This window comes from Stegostoma tigrinum, chromosome 27 (genome assembly GCF_030684315.1).
Source record: "Stegostoma tigrinum isolate sSteTig4 chromosome 27, sSteTig4.hap1, whole genome shotgun sequence".
Taxonomy (NCBI): domain Eukaryota; kingdom Metazoa; phylum Chordata; class Chondrichthyes; order Orectolobiformes; family Stegostomatidae; genus Stegostoma; species Stegostoma tigrinum.
The window spans coordinates 50,002,305-50,029,884 of NC_081380.1; the positions used below are offsets into that span (position 1 = coordinate 50,002,305).

At 44.2% G+C, this 27,580-nt stretch overlaps 1 protein-coding gene across 2 annotated transcripts in view; it reads left to right on the forward strand.

Moving 5' to 3' along the window:
- LOC125464461 (integrin alpha-E-like) overlaps window positions 1–27,580 on the forward strand; it is a 245,847-nt gene that overhangs the window by 151,783 nt on the left and 66,484 nt on the right. Inside the window, exons 22-23 of one of the 2 annotated variants that reach the window (XM_059655493.1) lie at window positions 11,665–11,806; window positions 23,388–23,480. In XM_059655493.1, the coding sequence (XP_059511476.1) occupies window positions 11,665–11,806; window positions 23,388–23,480 (235 nt within the window). The remainder of the gene's footprint in view (window positions 1–11,664; window positions 11,807–23,387; window positions 23,481–27,580) is intronic. The other variant, XM_059655494.1, reaches the window with a different exon arrangement.

Below are 27,580 nucleotides of genomic sequence, written 5' to 3' on the forward strand. Positions count from 1 at the left end.
ATCCCAGCTTTTATACTCTAGTCTTTTTAAAATTAATGCCAATATTGCATTTACATTCCTGATTACCAACTCAACTTAGTTTGCTAAGTTTACTTTAGGAGAAAATTGTGATCAGAGATAATGGGAACTGCAGATGCTGGAAGGGCCTAGGCCCGAAACGTCAGCTTTTGTGCTGTTGAGATGTTGCTTAGCCTGCTGTGTTCATCCAGCTACACAATTTGTTGCTTTAGAAGAATCCTGGATTAGGTATCCCGAGTCCCTTTGCACTTCAGATTACTAAATTTTCCTCCCATTTAGAATATAGTCTATGCCTGTATCCTTCTTACGAAAGTGCATGACCTCACACTTTCCCACATTCCCACTATCCTAAACTGTCTAAGTCCTTCTGCAGCGACCCACCTCCTTAATACTACTTGTCCCACCAGCTATCATTGGCAACCTTAGACCGAATGCCCTCAGTCCCTTCATCTAGATCATTAATGTATAAAGTATAAAGTTGTGGGTCCAACCCTTGTGGATCACCACAGGTCACCAGATGCCATCCTGAGAAAGGTCCTTTTAACCACTCTCTGCTTCCTGCCAGACAGCGAATCTTCTATCCATGCTAGCAGCTTTCCTCTAACACCATGGCCCTTATCTTACTCAGGAGCCTCCTGTGTGGCACCTTATCAAAGGCCTTCTAGATGTTCAGGTAGATAACATCCATTGGCTCCCCTTGGTCTAAACTGCTTGTTACCTTCTCAAATAATTCTAACAGATTTGTCCAGCATGATCTTCCCTTGATGATGCGATACTGACTTTATCCTATTTTACTATACACTTCCAAGTATTCAGAAATCTCATCCTTCAAAATGGATTCCAAAATCTTACCAATGACTGAACATAGAAGAACATAGAACATAGAACAGTACAGCACAGCACAGGTCCTTTGGCCCACGGTGTTGTGCCGAACTTTTACCCTAAACCTAAGGTCTATCTAATCTCCACCGCTAACTTATACTATCATCCATATGCCTATCTCATAGCCACTTAAATGCTCCTAATGAGGCCGACTTCACTACCCTCTCTGGCAATGTATTCCACGCCCTTACCACTCTCTGAGTAAAGAACCTACCTCTGATGTCTCCCCTATATCAACCTCCTTTCACTTTAAAACTATGTCCCCTCGTAAGAGCTACCTCTGCCCTAGGAAAAAGTCTCTGGTTGTCTACTCTACCTATACCTCTGATCATTTTGTATGCCTCTATCAAGTCACCTCTCATCCTTATTCATTCTAAAGAGATAAGCCCTAGCTGTCTCAACTTCTCCTTGTAAGTTTTTCCCTCCATTCCGGACAACATCCTGGTAAATCTCCTCTGCACCTTTTCCAACACTTCCACATCTTTCCTGTAATGAGGCGACTAGAACTGGACACAGTACTCCAGGTGTGGCCGAACCAGGCTTTTGTACAGCTGGAGCATAACTTCACGGCTCTTGAACTCAATCCCTCTATTAATGAAAGCTACCACACCACACACCTTCTTAACAATTCTATCCACCTGGGTGGCAGCTTTCAGGGAGCCGTGAACATGAACCCCGAGATCCCTCTGCTCCTCCACACTGTGAAGAATCTTTCCGTTAACCCTGTATTCTGCTTTCAAGTTTGTTCTTCCAAAATGAATCACCTCACACTTTTCAGGGCTAAAGTCCATCTGCCACTTCTCAGCCCAGCTCTGCATTCTATTGATGTCCCTTTGTAAACTAGAACAGCCCTCTGCACTGTGACTCACCTACGTATCATCTGCAAACTTGCTAATCCACCTTTCCACTCCTTCATCCAAAGTATTTACAAAAATCACGAATAGAAGAGGACCGAGAACAGACCCTTGTGGTACACCATTCGTAACTGAGCACCATGTTAATTGTTTTCTGTCTACTACCACCCTTTGTCTTCTAAGAGTCAGCCAATTCTGAATCCAATCTGCCACATTTCCCCCTATCCCATGCCTCCTTACCTTCTGCACGAGCCTACTTTGGGGAACCTCATCAAACGCTTTACTTAAATCCATGTATATCACATCCACTGCTCCACCTTCATCCAGGTATGTGGTCACCTCTTCAAAGAATTTAGTAAGGCTTGTGAGGCATGATCTACACCTCAAAAGTCCATGCTGACGATCACAAATCAAACTGTGCCTTTCCAAGTGATTATAAATCCTGTCTCTGAGAGCTCTTTCCAATAATTTAGCTACCACTGACGTAGGACTAACTGGCCTGTAATTTCTGGGGTTATCCCTATTCTGTTTTTTGAATAAGGGAATGACATTTACCTCTCTCCAATCATCGGGCATTACACCCATGGGTAGTGAGGATGAAAAAATCATCGCCAAAGGCTCTGCGATCTTGTCCCTTGCTTCCCATTAGAATCCTTGGATAAATCCCATCAGGCTCGGGGGAATTATCTATCTTCAACTTCCTCAGAATTCCTAGCACATCATCTTTACTAACAGCGACCTCGCATAGCCTACCAGCCTGTTTCACACTGTCCTCCTCTACAACTAGGTCCCACTCAGTTGTGAATACTGAAGAAAAGCATTCATTAAGGACCTCTCCTATCTCTTTAGGCTCCATGCACAAATTCTCTGTACAGTCCTTGATTAGCCCTACCCTGCCTCTCGTCATTCTCTTATTCCTCATGTATGTGTAAAAAGCCTTGGAGTTTTCCTTGATTCTATCTGCCAAGGTTTTCTCATGCCCCCTTATAGCTCTCCTAAGCCCTTCCTTCAGTTCCTTCCTGGATAACTTGTATCCCTCTGGAGCCTTTTCCATTCCTCTTTTCCTAAACCTTACATAAGCATCCTTCTTCCTCTTAAAAGAAGGAGATCAGGTTAAAGGTGGTCAGGTTAATCAGCCTGTAATTTCCTGCTTTTGCTTTACTGCCTTTTTAAACAGGGTAGTTATGTTAGCGATTTTTCAGTCCTCTGGGACCGCCCCTGACTCCAACCATTGTTGAAAGATCACCATTAACACCTGCACTAACTCTTCATCTATCTCCAGCTCTTGATGTAATCTTTCTGGTCCACGTGATTTATCCACCTTCAGTTTTTCTGGCACCTTGTCCTTAGTGATTGCCATCATACTTCTGTCCACGTCTCTTGCATTTTTGGGAAATTACTTAAGCCTTCTACTGTGAAGACTAACACAAAGTGCTTATTCAGTTATTCAGCCATTTTTTTGATGGACACTACTACTTCTCCAGCGTCATTTTCCAGTGGCTCAATGTCCACTTTTGCCTCTCTTTTGCCCTTCATATATCTAAAGAAACTGTTGCAATCTTCTTTTATATTAATGGCTAGCTTACCCTCATATTCAATATTTTCCCTCCTTATTTCTTTTTTATTGTCTTCTGTTGGCCCTTTGGCTTCCCATTACCCTTTGCTGCATCCTATGCTCTCTCTTTTACTTTTATCCTGTCCCTGATTTCCCTTTCCAACCATAGTTGCCTCAGCTTGCATTTAGTATACATCTTTTTCCTAGGGATGAATTTTTGCTGTTTCTCCCGAATTATTCCCAGAAACAAATTGCTGTTCCCCTGTCTTTCCTGCTAAGCTGCTCTCCCAGTCATTCTGGTCAGCTCCTCCCTCATGCCTTTATTCAACTGTAATACTGTTACATCTGATTCTACCTTCTCCCTCTCAAACTGCAGAGTAAATTGTATCATATAATACTCAGCCTCCCAAGGGTTCTTTCACCTTAAGCTCCCTTATCAAGTCTGTTTCATTGCACAACACGAACACCAGAATTTCCTGTTCCCCAGTGGGCTCCACCACAAACTGCTTAAAAATATTGTCTGTAGGCATTCCATAAATTCCTTTTCTTGCAATCCATCACCAATCTGATTTTCCCAGTCCACCTGCATACTAAAATGCCCCATGATCATTGTAACCTTGCCTCTCTTACACACCTTTTCTATCTCTTTGTGTATCTTGTGCCTCTAGTCCTGAGTACTGTTTGGAGGCCTGTATATAATTCCCATTATGGTTTTTTAATGTTTGCAGTTCCCTAACTTTACCCACATAGATTCTACATCATCTGACCCTAATTTCGTTTCTTACTCATAGAACATAGAACATAGAACATTATAGCACGGTACAGGCCCTTCGGCCCTTGATGTTGTGCCGACCTGTCATACCAATCTGAAGCCCATCTAACCTACACTATTCCATGTACGTCCATATGCTTGTCCAATGATGACTTAAATGTACTTAAAGTTGGCGAATCTACTACCGTTGCAGGCAAAGCGTTCCATTCCCTTACTACTCTCTGAGTAAAGAAACTACCTCTGACATCTGTCCTATATCTTTCAACCCTCAATTTAAAACTATGCCCCCTCGTGCTCACCGTCACCATCCTAGGAAAAAGGCTCTCCCTATCCACCCTAGCTAACCCTCTGATTACCTTATATGTCTCAATTAAGTCACCTCTCAACCTTCTTCTCTCTAATGAAAACAGCCTCAAGTCCCTCAGCCTTTCCTCGTAAGACCTTCCCTCCATACCAGGCAACATCCTAGTAAATCAAAGCACCCTTTCCAAAGCTTCCACATCCTACTTATAATGCGGTAACCAGAACTGTACGCAATACTCCAAGTGTGGCCGCACCAGAGTTTTGTACAGCTGCAGCATAACCTCATGGTTCCAGAAGTCAATCCCTCTATTAATAAAAGCTAAAACACTGTATGCCTTCTTAACAACCCTGTCAACCTGGCTGGCAACTTTCAAGGATCTGTGTACATGAACACCGAGATCTCTCTGCTCATCTACACTACCAAGAATCTTACCATTAGCCCAGCACTTTGCATTCCGGTTACTCCTACCAAAGTGCATCACCTCACACTTGTCCACATTAAACTCCATTTGCCACCTCTCAGCCGAGCTCTGCAGCTTATCTATGTCTCTCTGTAACCTACAACATCCTTCATCACTATCCACAACTCCACTGACCTTAGTTTCGTCTGCAAATTTACTAACCCATCCTTCTACGCCCTCATCCAGGACATTTATAAAAATGACGAACAGCAGTGGACCCAACACCGACCCTTGCGGTACACCACTAGTAACTGGTCGCCAGGATGAACATTTCCAATCAACCACCACCCTCTGTCTTCTTTCAGCAAGCCAATTTCTGATCCGAACTGCTATATCTCCCACAATCCCATTCCTCTGCATTTTGTACAAAAGTCTACTGTGGGGAACCTTATCGAACACCTTGCTGAAATCCATATACTCCACATCAACTGGTTTACTCTCATCTACCTGTTTGGTCACCTTCTCAAAGAACTCAATAAGGTTTGTGAGGCACGACCTACCCTTCACAAAACCGTGCTGACTACCCCTAATCAATTTATTTTTTTCTAGACGATTATAAATCCTATCTCTTATAATCTTTTCCAACACTTTACCAACAACTGAAGTAAGGCTCACTGGTCTATAATTACCAGCGTTGTGTCTACTCCCCTTCTTGAACAGGAGAACCACATTTGCTATCCTCCAGTCATCTGGCACTATTCCTGTAGACAATGATGAGTTAAAGATCAATGCCAAAGGCTCGGCAATCTCCTCCCTGGCTTCCCAGAAGATCCTAGGATAAATCCCATCCGACCCAGGGGACTTATCTATCTTCACACTCTGTAGGATTTCTAATACCTCTTCCTTGTGAACCTCAATCCCACCTACTCTAGTAGCCTGTATCTCAGTATTCGCCTCGACAACATTGTCATTTTCTAGAGTGAATACTGTCGAAAAATATTCATTTAGTGCTTCCCCTGTCTCCTCTGACTCCACACACAACTTCCCACTACTATCCTTGATTGGGCCTAATCTTACTCTCGGCATTCTTTTATTCCTTGTATACCTATAGAAAGCCTTAGGGTTTACCCTGATCCTGTCCGCCAACAACTTCTCATGTCTCGTCCTGGATCTTCTGAACTCTCTCTTTAGGTCTTTCCTGGCTACCTTGTAACCTTCAAGTGCCCTAACTGAGTCTTCACATCTCATCCTAACATAAGCCTTCTTCTTCCTCTTGACCAGAGATTCCACTTCCTTCGTAAACCACGGCTCCCGTGTAATGAAGCAATCTCACCTCCTCAAATAACTGCTTCCAATCCACATTCTCCACTTCCTGTCTAATTTGGGTGTAATTGGCTCTTGGCCAGTTTAGCACCCTCAGCCAAGGGCCACATGTGTCCATTTCCATGATGACTCAAAATCTTATGGAATTAATGTCACTGAGCCCAAAATGCTCTCCTACTGAAATATCAATCACTTGTCCTGGCTCATTTCCTACGACCAAGTCTAATATGGTTGGATTGTCAACATACTGCCTCAAAAAGCCCTCCTGGACAAAGCTAACAAATTCCTCTCCATCCAAGCCCCTTGCTGTAAGGGGTTCCCAGTCAATAAGAGGAAAGTTGAAGTCACCCACCACAGCTACTCTGCTCTTTTCACACTTTTCCAGTATCTGACTACATATCTGCTCCTCTGTCTCCTGTGGGCTGTTGGGCGATCTATAGAAAACCCCCAACTTTGGGATTTCACTCTTCCTATTCCAAAGCTCCATCCATAATGCCTCAATGCAAGATCCCTCCAATGTGTCTTCCCTTAAGACAGCTGTGCAACTCCCCCAACCCTTGTGTTTCACTTTATGTCCTGTCTAAAACAGCAATATCCAGGAATGTTAAGCTGCATGTCCCATCCCTCCTTTAACCATATCTCTGTAATGGCAATAACATCTGAATTCTGTGCAATAATCCATGCTCTTAGTTCATCTGATTTACCTGCGATACCTCTTGCATCAAAGTAAATGTATTCCAGACCCCTATCCCTCTGAGCCCCGCAATTTCCCTGTACCTGCTCTTACTCTGTGCTATGCATATCTCTGTCACACTTTTGTCCCTAGTCCCTGCACATGCTGGCCAAATATCCAGGTTCCCATAACCCAGCTACACTAGTTTAAACCCTCCTGAAGAGCTCTGGCAAACCTCCTGCCCAGAATATTGATGCCCCCCCCAGTTCAGGTGCAACCTATCCTTCCTGTACAGGTCCCACCTTCCCTAGAAGGTATCGTAATGATCCATATATCTAAAGGCTTCCCTCCTACACCAGCTCTGTTGCCATGTGTTCAATTGCACTCGCTCCCTGTTCCTAGCCTCACTAACCCATGACACAGGTAGTAATCCTGAGATTACTACCTGGTAGCCTTGCAATTTAGCTCCCTACCTAACTCCCTGACTTGTTTTCGCAGGACCTCTTTCTTCTTCCTACCTATGTCATGACTGCTAATGTGGACATTGACTTCTGGCTCTTTTCCGTCCTGCTTCAGGATGCCATCTACCTGCTCAGAGACATCAAGGACCCTGGCACCAGGGAGGCAACAGGCCATCCTAGAGTCTTGTTCATGGCCACAGAAACTCCTGTCTGTGCCCCTGACTATTGTGTCACCTACTACTATCACTTGCCTAGACTTTGCCGCATTCTGCTCTACCGCAGAACCAGTTGTGGTGCCACAGGCCTGGCTACTGTTCGTACTATATCCTGAGAGGCTATTCCTTTCCATCAGTATCCAAAACGGTAAACCACTTTGAAAGGGGAATAGCCACAGGAGATTCTTGCAAGACCTGCCTGCCTTTCCTGGCAGTCATCCACCTATCTGTCTGGACTTGTGGTATGACCACCTGCCTAAAACTAGTGTCTATCACTCTCTCTGCCCCCTGTATGCACCACAGTGTGTCCAGCTGGTTCTCCAGCTGAATCATGTGGTCTGTGAGGAACTGCAGTTGATCACACTTACTGCAGACATGGCCGTCAGGGACACCAGACTGCTCCCTGATTTCCCTCATCTGATAGGAGGAGCATACCACTGCCCTAACTACCATTTCTGCTCTTTTACACATAAAAAAGTAAAAACCTCACCTTGCCTCAACGTGACACGCTGCTTGATTTGACTTTCCAAAATGCAACACCTCACACTTACCTATATTAAAATCCGTTTGCCATTTCTCGGCCCACTTCTCCAGCTATCAAGGTCCTGCTGCAATTTCTGATAACCTTCCTCACTGTCCATGATAGTGCCTATTTCAGTGTCATCTGAAAACTTTCTCATCATGCATTCTAATCATCCAAATTATTGATGTAGATAATAAGCACCAATGGACCCAGCACTGATCCCTGAGGCACACCACCAGCCACAGGCCTCCAGTCTGACAAGCATCCTTCCACTATTATTCTCTGCTTCCTTCTTTCAAGTCAATTGTGTATCCAATTTGTCAGATCTCCCAGAATTTGATGCAAACTAACCTTCCAGAGTATCCTACCATATGGAACCTTATCAAAGGCCTTACTGAAATCCATGTGGAGTACATCTACTGCACTCAGCAACCGTTCTGGTCACTTCATCAAAGAATTCAAACAAATTTGTGAGACATGATTCCCCCATGCATGAAGCCAAGCTGGCTACTCTTAATCAAACCCTGTCTTTCCAAATGCGTGTAAATCTTATCCCTCAGAATCTGCTCACGTAACTTACCTATCACAGATGTTAGGTTTACTGGTCTCTAATTCCCAGGTTTTTCTTTGCAGCCCTTCTTGAATGAGAGCACAACATTTGCTACCATCCAGTCTTCCGGGACCTCACCTGTGGCTAAGGATGATACAAATCTATCAGCCAGGGCCCCCACAGTTTCTTCTCTAGCCTCTTGTTGGGTTCTTAGATATATCTGATCAGGACAAGGAGATTTATCCACCTGCATTCTAACACTTACAATGCCTCCTCGACTATGAAATGGTCTGTCCCCAAGAGATTGCCACTAACTTCCCTAAGTTCCCAAGTCTTCATGTCTTTCTCTTTGGATGTTTAGTTCCCAGTCCTGATCCCCTTGCAGCCCTGTCTCTGAGATGCCCACAACATTTTTTTCCCTCATACCCACAGAACTTGGAATGCTAGCCTTTTATGATTCATTGGGGAGGACTCCCAAATCCCTCTGTTCCATAGCTTTTTATAGTCTTTCTCCCTTCATACAATAATTATCTCCTGTAGTCTTCATACTAAAGTGCATAAACTTACATTTCCACATCTTCTATTTTGCTCATTTGCCTCACCTATCCATATCCCTCTGCAGACTCTTTGTGTCATCTTCACCACCTGTCTTTTTGCTTTATTCATTCATGGAATGTGGGTGTTACTGGCAAAGCCAGCATTTATTGCGCGCCTCTAGTTGTCCTTGAGAAGGTGGTGGTGAGATGCCATCTTGAACTGCTGCAGTCCATGTGGTGTGGGTTGACCCACAATGCCACTAGGGAGGGAGTTACAGGGTCTTGATCCAGTGACAGTGAAGGAACAGTGATACATTTCCAAGTCAGGGTGGTGAGAGATTTGTAGGTGTACTAGCAGGTGGAGGTGTTCCCATGTATTTGCTACTCTTGACCTTCTAGATAGAAGTTATCATGGATTTGGAAGCTCTCTAAGGATCAGGGAATTAAGAGCAGGAGTTGACAATTTAGCCCTTTGAGACTGCTCCACCATTTAATACGATCATGGCTGATCTTATCATCTGGTCTCAACTGCACTCTCCTGCCTGCTCCCCATAGCACATTATCCCACTTTCATCAGAAATACCTGGACCATCTCTGATACCTGTCTCTCCTTCCTGGACCTCTCTGTTTCCATCTCTGGCAACCACCTAGAAACCGATATCCATTTCAAGCCCACCGACCCCCACAGCTGCATAGAATACAGCTCCTCCCACCCATCTTCCTGCAAATATGCCATCCCCAATTCCCAATTCCTTCGCCTTCACTGCATTCCACTCCCGAACGTCTCGGATGTTGTCACTTTTCAAGGACTGCAACGTCTCTCCAACAGTGGTTGAGAACACCCTCAACTGCGTCTCCTGCATTTCCCGCAACTCTTCCCTCACACCCCCTCCCCACAATAACAACCAAAAGAGAATCCCCCTCGTCCTCACATACCACCCCTCCAACCCCCAGACCCAATGCATCACCCTCTGACACTTCCGCCATCTGAAATCCGACCCCACCACCAAAGACATTTTTCCCTCCCCATCCTTATCTGCTCTCTGGAGGGATCACTGTCTCCGTGACTCCCTTCTCCGCTCCGCACTCCCCTTCAGCCCCACCACACCCGGCACTTTTCCCTGCAACCGCAGGAAGCACTATACCTGCCCCTACACCTCCATCTTCATCCCCATCCCAGGGCCCAAGAAGACTTTCCACATCAAGCAGATGCTCACCTGCGCATCTGCTAATGTGGTATACTGTATCCGCTGTTCCCAGTGTGGCCTCCTCTACATCGGGGAAACCAAACTGCACCTCCCAGTCGCAAACCATTTCAACTCCCCCTCCCATTTCTCAGATGACATGTCCATCCTGGGCCTCCTGCAGTGCCATAATGATGCCACCTGAAGGTTGAAGGAACTGCAACTCATATTCCGCTTGGGAACCCCGCAGCCCAATGGTATCAATGTGGGCTTCACAAGCTCCAAAATCTCCCGTCCCCCTACCACATCCCAAAACCTGCCCAGCTCGCCCCCACCTCCCTAACCTGTCCCCCATCCTACACTTCCCCTCCTCCCACCTCAAGCCCCACCCTCATCTCTCCCTACTAACCTTATCCTGCCCCCTTGACCTATCCGTCCTCCCTGGACTGACCTATCTCCTCCCTACCTCCCTACCTACACTCATCTTTACTGAGTCCATCCCTGCCTCTTTGGCCTGTCTGTCTTCTCTCCACCTATCTTCTCCTCTATCCATCTTCTATCTGCCTCTCCCTCTCTCCTTATTTATTTCAGAACCCCCTTCCCCTCCCCTATTTCTGTAGAAGTGTCTAGGCCTGAAACATCAGCCTTCCTGCTCCTCTGATGCTGCTTGGCCTGTTGTGTTCATCCAGTTCTACACCTTGTTATCTCAGATTCTCCAGCATCTGCATATCCTATTATCTCTTTATCAGAAACATATCTGTTTCTTTCTTGAATTTGTGGATTGATTCTGCCTCCACTGCAAACTGTGTCAGTCAGTTTCACAAATTCACAACCCTCTGAGAGAAGTAGTTTCTCCACTTTTGTGAATTTCTGCAGAGAATCTTGTAAATAAGGGCCTAGGCCCGAAACGCCAGCTTTCCTGCTCCTAAGATGCTGCTTGGCCTCTGTGTTCATCCAGCTCTACACCTTGTTATCTCAGATTCTCCAGCATCTGCAGTTCCTATTATTCTTTGTAAATAGTACATACTGCTGATACTGAATGTCAGTGGTGGAAGGAGTGCACATTTATTGATGAGATGCCAATCAAGTGGGCTGTTATATCCTCGATGATCTCAAACTTCTTCAGTATTGTTGGAACTGCACCCATCCAGAAATGGGAAGTATTCTATCATGCTCCTGACTTGTGCCTTGTAGATCATAGACAGGCTTTGTGGAGTCAGGAGGTGAGTTATTTGCTGCAGTTTTCCTAACTTCTGCTCTGCTCTTGTAGCCTTCCCCTGGGGGAGGCAATGCAATACTCGAAATGTAATGGAGATGTGATAGAGTAACTACCAGATAATAGAGCCCATAAATGCCACATAGATATTCACAGTTGGTCTTGTTTTACTGATGCAAACTGGAACTCTGTTTTCAGAAATTTTACATGGATTGTTGGTAAAACAAAAGAAGTGAGTTTAGAAATTCTTCTGTCCAACACTGGAGAAGATTCATATCTCACCACCATGGACCTATCTTACCCAAAGAGCTTTTTCTTTAAGGGGATCTTCAAACATCAGGTAAGATGAATTTATGATATTGGGATGGTAGCTGAAACAGTTGGGAAATTTTATTCCAGTGTTTGGGAGTGTTTGGGCTGTATCAGAAGTAACAACTGCAAACATTGTAGCCTGGTTCCAAGTCTACACCTCACATTTGAACTGAGGCATGTTTGTCTGTGTGTGTGTAATCTGTTTCTTGGAGTCATAGTGATTATTATCACACAACTGATCAATCACTACAGAGCTGGTGTGATCATCAAGACTTGGTAATTAGGGTATTTTCAATTAAATAAAACAAGCATTTGAAGTGAACACTGCCAGTGTGGGTGCAGATCAAGCAACAGAGGAGGTTTCAGTGTTCTCTGACAAAATTCTGATTATCTAATTTCAATGAAGTCTCAGTGTTTGAGGTTGCTTTCTCAGTTCCCTTTGCCGAACATTTTGGATTTTTTTGCTACTATATGGATTTTTGAGAATTTCTTCATAGGTTTTCAAATGAACACGAACAGGACATGGAAGTGACGGCATAGGGGCACTGTGGATATTTTCAATAGTTCAGACAAGGAATATAATTATGATTCCCTGCTATGCCTTTACCGGTTCAGGGGTAAATTTTATCATATGAGAGCAGGTTTTCTATGTTTCTGTCAGACAACAGGTTGGTGACTAGTAACCGGTAGAGTTCCACAGGGATGAATGCTGGGACTGTGACTGTTTACAATATATGCTAATAACTTGGAGGAAGGAGGTGAAAGTACTGGGTCAGATTTTCAGACAACACAAAGAAGATGGAAAGTCAAACCGTAAAGGGATGTAAACGTAGAAAATTTAATAGAATAATAGATTATTTAACTACTGTACAGCAATAGCTCCAACATAGTAACATCCCATAAGCAGATCCTTGGCCAAGACAAGCTCAGTAAAATAAGCTCAGAAATAGTAGGAACTGCCGATTCTGGAGAATCTGGGATAAGAGCTGGATGAACAGCACACTGACCAATCCCGACCCTAACTCTTCACCTACACTCACTTTTAGTGGCTCCATCCCTGCCTCCTTAACCTGTCCGAGTCCTCTCCACCTATCTTCTCCTCTATCCATCTTCTATCTCCCTCCCCCTCTCTCCCTACTTATATCAGAATCCGCTTCCCCTCCCCCATTTATGAACAAGGGTCCAGGCCCGAAATAATAAAATGTGAGGCTGGATGAACACAGCAGGCCCAGCAGTATCTCAGGACCACAAAAGCTGACGTTTCGGGCCTAGACCCTTCATCAGAGAGGGGGATGGGGTGAGGGTTCTGGAATAAATAGGGAGAGAGGGGGAGGCGGACTGAAGATAGAGAGAAAAGAAGATAGGTGGAGAGGAGAGTATAGGTGGGGAGGTAGGGAGGGGATAGGTCAGTCCAGGGAAGATGGACAGGTCAGGGAGGTGGGATGAGGTTAGTAGGTAGGAAATGGAGGGGCGGCTTGGGGTGGAAGGAAGGGATGTGGGAGAGGAAGAACAGGTTAAATGTCAGTTTTCCTGCTCCTCTGATGCTGCTTGGCCTGCTGTGTTTATCCAGCTCTACACCTTGTTATCTCAGTAAAATAAATTGTCTCACATGCAATTCTGGTAGCAGGGAGAGAGAACACCAGCTCTGATGAAGGGTCTAGGCCCGAAACGTCAGCTTTTATGCTCCTGAGATGCTGCTTGGCCTGCTGTGTTCATCCAGCCTCACATTTTATTATCTTGGAATTCTCCAGCATCTGCAGTTCCCATTATCTCTCAGAGAGAACACCAGCGTTTGCTGTGGATGAGAGAGATGTTGGCTTCCACAGCCAACTTCAAAATCCCAACAACTACTGAAAGCTAAACTAAAACCCTGAGTCCATGGAAGCCTGACTTCACCCATTTCTGTTGCTTCTATTGTTCAACTTTAAAGAAAACCCCAAAGTCTCACAAGCTGCTTATTTTATTGGCTTTGAGATGGCAGCTCAGCATCTCTGTCTTAAAACCTCTGTTCAAAATAAAGGACAAAATGCACAGCTTAAAGTCATAGTATTGTCATAAGATCCTTTTTAAAATGGCAATCAAAATCTATGCTGTCTTGCTAATGGACTGGGTGTGCTTAACTGAGAGCCAAATGTGAAACTCTCTACAGAGGTAACTGCTTTCTTACAATTACCATAAACATCAACCCTCTTTCTTTTGAACTGGACTCACTTCAACCTCTTTGATACTGTGAATTTCCTATGTCTCCATCTCTAACTGAGAGAGATGCAAAGTGCTACTTATCTCGAGGTATTCTCTGCTGTGACTGTGAACTATCCCTGCCTTATAAGAGACCGAAAATTATTTTTGAATCAAACAGTTTAAGCATGTTACAACACACCTCCTGGATAAGTGAGAATTGAATCTAGATCTTTGGCCCGGAGATAGGGATGCTCCTACTGCAACATAAAAGTATCAGGCAGAAATTTACTGTTGCTAGCAGATCACTGAAGCTAATGGACAAAGTAAGAGTGAGTTGACCACGCCTTCTTGTTCAACTTCTTCATGTCCCTCTTCATGTACACTTCTTCTGCTTACCTTTTTCTCACTCACCTTCTTGCAGAACATCCTGTTTTTCTCTGTTTTCAATGGTGTAGGTACATTCACAGTAATTTTAGGAATTTAAATCAATAACTTACCTGTACATGCATATTACTGCGAAGCACATGTTATTGCTGAAGGAAAAGAAAGCTTAGTCAACCCATAGAGCTGTTAGGGAGTTAGTTCCAGGATTTTCTGTGAAGGAATGGCAATTTGTTCCCAAGTAGGATGATCTGGACTTAGAATCATAAAGTCATAGAGTAATAGAGGAACATAATACGGAAACAGGCCCTTCGGCCCAAACTGGACAATACTGACCATGGTGCCAACTCAGTGAGTTCCAGTTATTTGTATTTGGTCTGTATCCCTCTAAACCCTTCCTATGCATGTATCTATCCAAATAGCTTTAAATGTTGCTATTGTTCCTGCCTCAACCACTTTCTCTGGCTGGCCATTCCATATACACACCACTCTGCATGAAGAAGTTCCCTCTCAGGTCCTTTTTAAATCTGTCTTCTCTCACCTTAAGCCAGTGCCCACTAGTTTTCAACTTCCCATCCCTGGGAAAAAGATAAGATGCATTTATCCTATCTATGCCCCTCATGATTTTATACATCACAGTAAGGTCATACCTCAGTCTCCTATGTGCCAAGGGATAAAGTCTTATCCTGGCCAACTCCCTACAACTCAGGCCTACTAGTCCCGGCAACATCCTCGTAAATCTTCTTCGCACACTTTCCAGTTTAACTACGTCTTTCCTATAACAGAGTGACCAAAACTGCACACAATACACCAAGTACAGCCTCACCAAGGACTTATACAACTGTAATGTAATGCCCCAAACTCCAACACTCAATGCCTCGACCGATGAAGGCCAGCATGCTAAATGCCTTCTTCACCACCCTGTCCACCTGTGACGCCATTTTCATCGAACTATGTACTCATACTCTTCGGTCCCTCTACTCCACACCACTTCTCAGGATCTTACCATTTATTGTATAAGTCTTACCTTGGCTTGACTTTCCAAAATGCAACACCTCACACTTATCTGTATTCAATTGCATTTGACAATCCTCAGCCCATTTCCACATCTGATCAAGATCTCTCTGTAACCTTTGATAATCTTCCTTACTATCAATGATACCTTCTCATTTTGTATCTTCCATAAACTTTCTAATCATGCCGTGTACATTCACATTGAGTGAATTTTACATTTATATCAATAACAAATAACAAAGGCCCCAGCACCGACTCCTGTGGCACACCCTAGTCACAGGCCTTCAGTCTGAGAAACATCCTTCAACCATCACCCTCTACTTCCTACCATCAGGCCAGTTTTGAATCCAATTAGCTAGCTTTTCTTGAATTCCATGTGGCCTCACTTTCATGAACAGCCTGCTATATGGGACATTGTCAAAGGCCTTACTAAAGTCCATGTAGACAACATCCACTTCCCCGCTCTCATTTGTCCCCTTGGTTCTTTCTTTGAAAAACTTTACAAGATTTGTCAGACATGACTTCCTGTGCACAAATCAATGCTGACTTTCCCTAATTGGATGTTGACTATCCAAATGTTGGTTGATCCTGTCCCTCAGTATCCTCTCCAATAACTTGCCTACTGCTGATGTCAGGCTCACTGCCCTGTAGTTCCCTGGCTTGTCTTTGCTACCTTTCTTCAATAATGGAACAACATTAGCCACCCTCCCGTCTTCTGGGACCTAACCAATGCCTAAGAATGAAGCAAAAACATCTTCAGGGATTTCTGTAATTTCTTCCTCAGCCTCCCACAATGTCCGAGGATGGACTTGATCAGGTCCAGGAGATTTATCCACCTTAATGCAATGTAAGGCTGCAAACACCACCTCGCTGGTTGTATGTATGCGGTCCACAGCATCCCCACTTGTTTCCCTTCTTTCCATAGCATCCGCGACTCTGTCTTCAGTAAACACTGAGGAGAAATATTCATTAAAAATCTGTCCCAAGTCCTGTGGCTCCCCACATGCTGATCTTTAAGGGGATCTATTCTCTCCCTCGCCACCCTTTTAGTCTTAATATAGCTACAGAACCACTTAGGATTATCTTTAAACTTATCTGCCAGATCCATCTCATACCCTCTTTTTGCTCTTCTGGTTTCCCTCTTAAGTGCACTCCTACACTTTTTACAGTCATCTGGGGATTCACTTGAACCCGATAGGTTAAACCCAGTAAATGCCACCTTCTGTTTCCTGATCAGAGCGTCAATATCCTTTAGCAGCCAGATATCCCGAATCCTGCCAGCTTTTCCCTTCATCCTGCCAAGGAAATACTGCACCTGGACTCTTGATGTCACACTTTTAAAACCTTCCCACTTGCCCACCGTTCCTTTTCCTTTAATCAGACACCAGTTTGACCTGTGCTAGATCCTGCCTAATGGCCCCAAAATTAGCCCTGCTCCAGTTTAGCACCTTGACCTGTGGACCTGTCCTACCTTTGCCCATAACTACGTTAAAACTGAGAGAGTTATGGTCACTGGGCCCAAAGTGCCCTCCAACTGACACTTCAGTCACTTGCCCAACCTCGTTCCTAAGAGAATGTCCAGTGTTGCACCCTTCTGAGTAAGGCCCACTACACATTGATTTAGGAAGTTTTCTTGGACACATTTGTCAAATTCCACCCCGTCCAGGACTTTTACATTCTGGGTGACCCAGCCAATACAGGGGAAATTAAAATCGCCAACCAATACTAAGGATTGTAAGGGGAATTTGTGCATGGAGCCTAAACAGATAGGAGAGGGCCTTAGTGACTACTTCACTTCGGTATTCACATCTGAGAAAGACCTTGTTGTAGAGGAGGACAGTGTGAAACAGGCTGGCAGGCTAGAGGAGGTAGATGTTAGTAAGGAAGATGTGCCAGGAATTTTGAGGAACTTGAAGATAGATAAGTCACCCGGGCCTGATGGGATTTATCCAAGGATTCTATGGGAAGCGAGGGACGAGATCGCAGGGCCTTTGGCGATGATCTTTTCATCCTCACTGTCCATGGGTATAGTGCCGGAAGATTGGAGAGAGGAAAACGTCATTCCCTTGTTCATAAAGGGAATAGGGATAACCCTGGAAATTATAGGCCAGTTAGTCTTACTTCAGTGGTGGGCAAATTATTGGAAAGGGCTCTGAGAGATAGGATTTATGATCACTTGGTTAAGCACAGTTTGATTCATGATAGTCAGCATAGGTTTGTGAGGGGCAGATCATGTCTCGCAAATTTATTGAATTCTTTGAAGAGGTGACCAAACACATGGGTGAAGGTAGAGCAGTGGATATGGTATAGATGAATTTCAGTAGGCATTTGATAAGGTTCCCCATGATAGGCTCATGCAGAAGGTAAGGGGCATGGGATAGGGGGAAATGTTGCAGACTGGATTCAGAATTGGCTGAGCCTTAGAAGACAAAGGGTGGTAGTGGACGGAAAATATTCAGCATGGTGCTCTGTTACGATTGGCACACTACAAGGGTCTGTTCTGGGTCCTCTTCTATTTGTGATTTTTGTAAATGATTTGGGGGTAGGAGTGGAAGGGTGGATTCATATGTTCGTGGACGTTATGAAGGTAGCTCAAGTTGTGAACAGTGCAGAGGGTTGTTCTAGGTTACAAAGGGACATTGATAGGATGCAGAGCTGGGCTGAGAAGTGGCAGATGGAGTTTAGCCCTGAAAAGTATGAGGTAATGCTTTTTGGAAGGACAAATTTGAAAGCAGAATACAGGGGCAACAGAAAGATTCTTGGCAGTGTGGAGGAGCAGAGGGATCTTGGGGTTCATGTTCACGGCTTCCTGAAAGCTGCCACCCAGGTGGATAGAGTTGATAAGAAGGTGTATGGTGTGTTAGCTTTCATTAATAGAGGGATTGAGTTCAAGATTCGTGAAGTTATGCTCCAGCTATACAAAAGCCTGGTTCAGCCACATCTGGAGTACTGTGTCCAGTTCTGGTCGCCTCATTACAGGAAAGATGTGGAAGCGTTAGAAAAGGTGCAGAGGAGATTTACCAGGATGTTGCCTGGAATGGAGTTAAGATTTTACGAGGAAAAGTTGAGAAAGTTAAGGCTTTTCTCTTCATAATGACGAAGGATGAGAGGTGATCTTATAGAGATGTACAGAATGATCAGAGGTATAGATAGAGTGGACAGCCAGAGGCTTTTTTCGTCAGGTGGAGATAGTTATTATGAGGGAACATAGTTTTAAAGTGAGTGGAGGTAGATATTGGGGAGATGTCAGAGGTGGGTTCTTTACTCAGAGAATAGTCAGGGCGTGGAATGCATTGCTGGAGAAGGTGGTGGAGTTGGCCTCATTGTGAGCATTTAAGCGGCTATTAGATAGGCATATGGATAGGGGTAGGGGTAGACTTTAGATAGACCTTAGATTTAGGGCAAAAGTTTGGCACAACGTTGTGCGCCGAAGGGCCTGTACTGCGCTGTACAGTTCGATGTTCTATGTTCTATGTTAATACTACTGTATTATTGCTTCAGGTGTCTGCAATCTCTGTATACATCCGATCCTCTCGTAAGCACTGACTATGTGGGGCTCCATAATACAGTCCCAACACAGCGAACATCCCCTTTTTGTTTCCAAGTTCTAGCCATATAGCTTCATTTGATGATTCCTTAAGAATATCCTCTCTCTACACTGTTGTTTTGTCCTCCCTTATCAAAAGGGCAACTACCCCTTCTCGCTTGCTTGTACTTTTATCACACGTGTAGCTTCTGTAAACAGGAACAATGAGTCCTGCTCTTCTCTCAGCCATGTTTCTCTTATGTCTATAATATCGCAGTCACCAGTGCCAATCCATGTTCTGAGCTCATCTTCCTTACCAGTCAGGTTGCTTCCCACCTTTTACTGTGCTCCTGCCTTTCCTGAATTGTAAACATGCTCTCGATGGCTGATGTATTTTCTCCTGACTTTTCAATGGTCCCTGTCTTATTCAGAGTCCCACCCTCCTGCCAATGTAGTTTAAACCCTTCTGAGTAACACTAGCAAATCTCCCCACAAGGATATTGGACCCCTCTGGTTCAAATGCAACATGTCTCTCTTGTACAGGTCACTTAACCCAAAAGAGATCCCATTGATCCGAGAACTGAAAATCCTACCCTCTACACCAGCTCCTCAGCCACACATTCATCTGGCCAATTTTTGTAATTCTTTCCTCACTGGCACATGGCATTGGAGTAACGTGGAGATAACTACCCTTGAAGTCCTGCTTTTTAACTTCTTACCTAACTCCCTATACTCATTGTGCAGGACCCCATCCCTTTGCCTACCTGTGTCATTTATACCGATGTGCACTATGATCTCTGACTGTTCTCCCTCCCCTTTCAGGATGTTGTGGAACCACTCAGAGACATCCTTGCTCCAGGCACCCAGGAGCCAACACTTCCGCCATCTGCAATCTGACCCCACCACCAAAGACATTTTTCCATCCCCACCCTTGTCTGCTTTCTGGAGGGACCACTCTCTCTGGGAGTCCCTTGTCCGCTCCACACTCCACTCCAGCCCCACCACACACGGCACTTTTCCCTGCAATCGCATGAAGTGCTACACCTGCCCCTACACCTCCTCCCTCACCCCATCCCACGCCCCAAGAAGACTTTCCACATCAATCAGATGTTCACCTGCACATCTGCTAATATGGTATACTGTATCCGCTGTACCTGTTGTGGCCTCCACTACATAGGGGAAACCAAGCAGAGGCTTGGGGACCACTTTGCGGAACACCTATGCTCAGTTCGCACTGAACAACTGCACCTTCCAGTCACGAACCATTTCAGCTCCCCCTCCCATTCCTCAGACGACACGTCCATCCTGGGCCTCCTGCAGTGCTATAATGATGCCATCCGAAGGTTGCAGGAACAGCAACTCATATTTCGCTTGGGAACCCTACGGCCCAACGGTATCAATATGGATTTCACAAACTTCAAAATCTCCCCTCCCCCTACTGCATCCCAAAACCAGTCAGCTCGACCCTGCCTCCCTAACCTGTCCTTCTTCTCACCTATCCCCTTCTCTCACCTCAAGCCCCACCCACATCTCCTACCTACTAGCCTCATCCCACTCCTTGACCTGTCCGTCCTCCCGGGACTGACCTACCTCCTCCCTAACTCCACACCTACACTCACCTTTACATGCTCCATCCCCGCCTCTTTGACCAGCCTGTCTCTTCTCCATCTATCTTCTCCTTTATCCATCTTCTATCCGCCTCCCCATCTCTCCCTATTTATTTCAGAATCCCTTAGCCCCCTCCCATTTCTGAAGAAGGTCGAGGCCCGACACGTCAGCTTTCCTCCTCCTCTGATGCTGCTTGGCCTAGTTTGTTCATCCAGCTCTACACTTTGTTATCTCAGATTCTCCAGCATCTGCAGTTCCTACTATCTCTGAAATAATTTTAACCCCACTGCGAAGCCTCTTCTTAGGATGCCTACCTTGAAGAAGTTATCCTTCTCCCTCCGGAAAAACTTCAGTGGATCTCTCTCCCACTGCAACTCTCTCGTAGTCTCTTCGGCCCTGAAACTGCTCAATCACGTCCTGAAACAAACCAGGTACTACGGCCACATCATCTTTCTTAGTACCTGCCTACGGAACCGGATCATCCGCAATGGACTGCAGTCCACATTCAGGCCTCCTCAAATTCCACTCGGCTTTACTGGCCCCAAAAAACCATCAGTACACTAAACTTACTGGTGCCTGCCACCCAACACAGGTCTCTTCCACCCCCTAATTCCCCAACCCTACCCAGGACCTTCCCCACAATGTACCTGCTGCCATTGGACAGGTGACCACAGTCGGAGTGCCCACAGATGACGTCACATCTGCCTCCGCCAGGTAAGCCAATTCTGGGACAGCGAACACCATCTACGCTGCTGTTGATGCCATCGCCTCCGTTTCTGAGGCCAGCACCACAGACATCAAAGAGGCACCCGCTGACACCGCTGCTGCCGCCGCAACCAACATCCAGGATTTACTGACGGACTCTGCTCCTGCCAATGCCAACATCACTCCGCCCACTGCTGACGTTGCTCTGCCCACCACCTCCACGCCAGCAGCTCCAGAGGACACAGCAACACTGAGCCCTGCTGAGTCTTCACCATCACTCCAGACCTCCCCCTTGCTGAGGATGAACAGTCCGTCCTCAGTAAAGGCCTCATCTTTGTCGCCTTTTGTCCTTTGACTCCCTTGTCTGCTCCACACTCCCTTCCAGCCCCACCACACCCTGCACTTTTCCCTGCAACCGCAGGAAGTGCTACACCTGCCCCTACACCTACCCCTCACCCCCATCCAGGACCCAAGAAGACCTTCTACATCAAGCAGATGTTCATATGCATATCTGCCAATCTGGTATACTGCATCTGCTGTTCCTGTTGTGACCTCTTCTGCATTGGGGAAACCAAGCAGAGGCTTGGGGACCACTTTGTGGAACACCTACGCTCGGTTTGCACTAAAAAACTGTACCTCCCTGTCACGAATCATTTCCACTCCCCCTCCCATTCCTTAGATGACATGTCCATCCTGGGCCTCCTGCAGTGCCACAATGATGCCACCCGAAGGTTGCAGGAACAGCAACTCATATTCCGCTTGGGAACCCTGCAGCCCAATGGTATCAATGTGGATTTCACAAACTTCAAAATTTCCCCTCCCACTACTGCATCCAAAACCAGCCCAGCTCGTTCCCGCCTCCCTCACCTGTTCTTCCTTCCACCTATTGCCTCCTCCCACCTCAAGCTCCACCCACATCTCCTACCTAGTAGCTTTTTCCTGCCCCGCTTGGCTTGTCCGTCCTACCCGGACTGACTTATCCCCTCCCTAACTCCCCAACTACACTCACCTTTACTGGCTCCATCCCCCCCTCTTTGACCTGTCTGTCTCCTCTCCACCTATCTTCTCCTCTATCCATCTTTGATCTGCCTCCCCCTCTCTCCCTATTTATTTCAGAACCCTCATCCCCTCCCCCATTTCTGAGGAAGGGTCTAGGCCTGAAACGTCAGCTTTCCTGCTCGTCTGCTGCTGCTTGGCCTGCTGTGTTCATCCAGTTCTACACCTTGTTATCTAACACCACTCTGGTGGCTCTTTTGAAGCTGCAGAAGCTCCAATATTGTTCTGTCTGACTGCACTCTTTCCCTCTGAGCCTCAGAGCCGGTCACAATGTCACTGGCCTGATTACTACTGCTAGCCCCTGAAAGTCATTGTCCCCAACAGTATCCAAAGCTATGATGTGGAGGTGCCAGTGTTGGATTGGGTTGGACAAGGTCAGAAAGCACCTGACACCAGGCTATAGTCTAACAGGTTTATTTGAAAACACAAGGTTTCGGAGCCTCAGTCCTTCTGCAGGTAGAAGGAGTGAATATTTGGGATGATGAATGTGGTGCCAAATAAAAGGGCTCTCCTATCTTGTTTCAGAGATAGTAGGAACTGCAGATGCTGGAGAATCTGAGATAACAAGGTGTAGAGCTGGATGGACACAGCAGGCGAGGGTTTTGAGTTTTTTGAGTGCTGTTCCAGTTATACTCCTCCAGACAAGTAGGAAATTTGTTCTCTCACTCCTGGCCTGTGCCTTTTAGATGGTGAACACGATTTGGGGAGACAGGAGATGAATTACTCATCACAGACTTTCTGGTCTATGACCTGCACTTGTAGCCAGAAAAGCAGAAAATGCTAGAAAAACTCTGGAGGTTTGTCAGAATCTGTAGTGAATGAAACAGAGCTACTGTTTCACTTCAGAACCTCAAAGAAGAATCATATTGTGTTTAAAACATTAATTCTGTTTTTATCTCCTCAATCACGCCCTGTTATCTCTATTGTTCATTCGGCATTGGCCTTTAAGTATTTGCCTTTGATAGTGCCATGTGGGTCAGCACCATGTCTGCTGCACAGCTTGAAGAATAAAAAACAAATTGTGATTCAACCATTTTGAAATCAGAGAATTGAATTGAGATTGCTGAACAGTGACTGAGTTTTATCACTTGACCTCAGCTGCATTTTTGCTCCTAATCTTTGTTGAAATTCTTCTCAGCTTGCAGATATTAAGTGTACAGATCAAGCCACATCCTCCTTATCCTTCTTAAGCTGTGAGATTTTCCATCCAGTGTTCAAGAGGACTTCGCCAGTAAGTAGTGAAATAATTATGCATATTTTCACTTGTTAAAAGTTAAATAATCACCAAATAAAAACCAAAAGAGCTGTGGATGTTGTAAATCAGGAACATAAACAGAAGTTGCTGGAAAAGGTCAGCAGGCCTGGCAGTATCTGAAGAAAAATCAGAGTTAACGTTTCGGGTCTGGTGACCCTTCCTCAGAATGTTAACTCTGAATCTTTCTTCACAGATGCTGTCAGACTGTCAATAGATGTTCATAAAACCAGACGTAGGAATTAATATTTCTACATGATCAGAACTTTGAATTAACTTAACTAGGCAGAATAGCCAGGTTAGTTCTTTGGGAAGCACAATTTTTCTAATCTTTCCTGGTACCTAAAATTCCTCATTTCTAGTATCACTCTAGTGAGTGTCTTTAACAGGCTTTGCTGGGCTTTAACTCCCTTCCCTGAAGAAAGTGCCTAGAATTGAAAGCAATACTCTAAATGTGGTCTGACCAATGATTTGTAAAGATGTAGCTTCACTTACTTGCTTTTATACTCTGTGCCTCTACTTATAAACCCAAGGATCCTATTAATCCTCTTCACAACTGTTTCAGCTTTCCTGGCCACCTTCAGAGAATTATGAACTTAATCCCCAGGTTCCTCTGCCCCCATACTTTCCACCTGAAGTTGTGCCTTTGAGCCTGTATAGGTCTCTCCATGTTTCTTTTACCAAAATGCAAGTTAAAGACAAAATAAAGGGCAATGATACAAGTTAGCAATACAAGTAAAAATATTCAGAGTGTGACAGGAGATGAAATGAATGCCAAAATATAATATTACATTGGTTGCTATGATTAGAATAAGGAAGAATGGTTTTTAAGTACAGAGATAGGGAAGGAGTCAGGTGAAAGGAAATGTAGAAGTCCAAATAGAAAAGTTGATGCAATATTAATGCCTATCAATGTGGATAATACGAGTTGATGCGACCAGAAGCAGCAGAAAGTTTAATGGCAATAGTACATCAGTGAGTCTGATCCATGCAGAGAATAGTTGTAAATTTAAAACTGCAGTTGCTTTATTTGAATGTGCAGAGAATCTGCAATAAGACAGATGAATCTGTGGCAAAACGAGAGCTGTATGGCTTAGATCTAATTACTGTCAAATAGATATAACTACAAAGTGATCAAGGATGGGAAATAAGTATATCAGTGTAACAACATTTCAAAAAGACTAGTAAGAATAGAAAAAGTGGTTGTGTGGGCTTAATAATAAAAGATAGTATAAAGAGATTAAAGGAAAAGGATATTGGCTTAGAAAATCAGGAAGCAGCATTAGTATGAACAGGAATCAAAAATAGCAAGTTTATTTTCCCCCAACAGTACTTATCATTGGGCAGTGCATTAAACAAAAAAGAATAGAGCTTGTAGCAAAGGCAATAAGGCAGTTGTGGAGAAATTTAATCTTCATATGTTGTTTTTAAATTATTAACAGGATGTGGGCATCAGTAGCTGGGCCAGCATTTATTGCGCATCCCTAATTGTCCTTAAACTGAGTGGCTTGCTAAATCATTTCAGAGGACAGTTGAGAGTCAACCACATCGCTGTTGCTCTGGAGTCAATTGTAGGTAGCCAACCAGGTAAGGATGATAGATGACAGAATCATAGAATTATTATGGTGCAGAAAGAAGCTATTTGGCCCATCATGCCTTCACTAGCTCTATTGTCTAGTTGGACTATATCATCTTGTGCCAATCTCCTACCTGTTCCCCATATTCCTATATACCATTTCTATCCAAAAAAATCCAATTCTGTCTTGAATGTCTCAATTGAACCAATTCCGCTACACTTCCAGGCAGTGTATTCCATACTTCAACAACGTGCTGTGTGAAAAAGTGTTTTCTCACATCACCCTTGATTTGTTTGCACTTGAAATCTATATCAACTTGCTCTTGTTTCTTTTACAATGTGAATGTGAGGAAGAAAATAAACCAGGAGATTGAAAAGGCATGTAAAAAAGACATTATTACAATACTTGTGGGGAAATTGAAGTCAGATTAAGTGTGAAGTGAACTGTTTATATGAATACAAAACTAGTTTAGTCATAGAAGACAGAGAGTAGTGATGGAAGGGTGTTTTTCTGACTGGAAATCTGTGATCAGTGGTGTTTTGCAGGGATCATTGCTGGGACCTTTGTTATTTGTAATATATAAAAATTAATTTGAAGGAGTTTGAAGGTAGACCGATTGATAAGTTTGCAGATAACACAAAGATTGGGAGAGCTGCAGATAGTGAGGAGTATTACCAGTGGATACATTAGGATACAGGCAGACTAGAGACTTGGGTGGAAAAATGGTAGATGAAGTTTAATCTGGATAAATGTGAAGTGATGTGTTTCAGAGGATCTAAAGCAGAAGGGAAATATAGAGTAAATGGCAGAACTCTTAGTAGCATCATCATACAGAGGGATCTAGGTGTACAGGTGGACAGTTCCCTGAAAGTGACAACACAAGTGGATAAGGTGGTCATAAAAACATTTCACATGCTTGCCTTCATTGGCCAGGGCATGGAGCATAAAAATCGGCAAGTCATGTTGCAGCTGTACAGAACTTAAGTTAGGCCACACTTGGAAATTGTCTTCTAAACAATCATTAATTTATATCAGGAAAAACAAGAGTCCCAATACCGAACTCTGGGGAATGCAAGTACAAATCTTCCTCCAGTCTGAAAAATATCCAGTGACCATTGTTCTTTATTTTCTATCACACAGTCAATTTTGTATCGATGTTAGCACTGACACCGAATATAATAACCTGCAATATTCCTCACAAGTGTGTAGTGAGGCAATGTATCAAATGCCTCTGGAAATCCATGTATACCATAATTTCTTGCACAAAAGGACATGACTAACCAGATGGATATTTACAACAATTAACATTGATTACTTGGTTATCATTAGACTAGCTTTCAATTCTGATTTTTTATTGAATTAAAATTTCACCATCTGCAGCCATGGGGTTCAAACCAATTTTCCCAAAACATTAACCTAGGGCTCTGGATTAATAGCCCAGTTACATTATCACAAATCACTGCCTCCCTTCATATAGTCTGGACCAAACAAGTTAACAAATTTGACCTGGAAGATGTATTTATAGACTGCTTCTGTGACAGTTTTTTGGAGCATATATTGTGAAGCCATCTGAGGAGGTGACCATTTCAGGTCTAATATTATATGATGTGGCAGGTTTCAATGATTCACTGGGATGTGGTGACCATTCTATGATTAAATTCACATTAAGTTTAAATTACATACTTCAATCACAATAAATAATGCAATCATCATTGACAGTCATAAATACCAATTTGGTTCACTCATGTGGACACCCAGACCCTTTGTACTGTAGTGTTCAGCACCCTCACTTGTTTAAGATAAAAGGGATTTATTAGCAAGGGATGTGACAATATTGCATCAGAGTTCCCGGAACAGCTTGGTTCCCATACTTGGGATTGACTGAAATTGAGTTGTGATAACAAATAATTCAGAGTACACCTTGGATAAAGGAGATGTACATGGAAAAAACAGACGAATGAAATAATACAGGATTTGCTTCCAGCCCAACACCATTCACCATATATACAAATTATCTGCCTGCAACCAAATTCCTCAATTTCTTCTATTCTGATGACATCTATTATGCCACCCAAGCTCTATCCTTCCATCTAGGCCTCAGTACTTGCCCTATCATATTACATAGGAGAGTAGTTTGCACTTGTTTGGGAAAGATCATTGCACACATCTCACAGACATTCAATTGAACATAACAGTGTGCATCATAACTGTTTTGCAGCCATAATCCGAATAGATGACAGGACTATTCTCTCATTAGAGAAACACAACTGGTGGTGGTTTAACCTGAGGGTCACTATGCCTCAGGTGAAAAGAGAGATTGAGAAGGAGAGCCCTTCTTGATAACCATGGCCACTGCAGGAATTGAACACATGCTGATGGCATTTCTAGCCAATTGAACTAATTAACCCTGATCTGGAAACCTTTGCTCAAAACTCCTTTGTTGGCTTCCTGTCCTCACAAGCATCATTAATCGATACACTCTCTGATGACAAGTTGATTGAA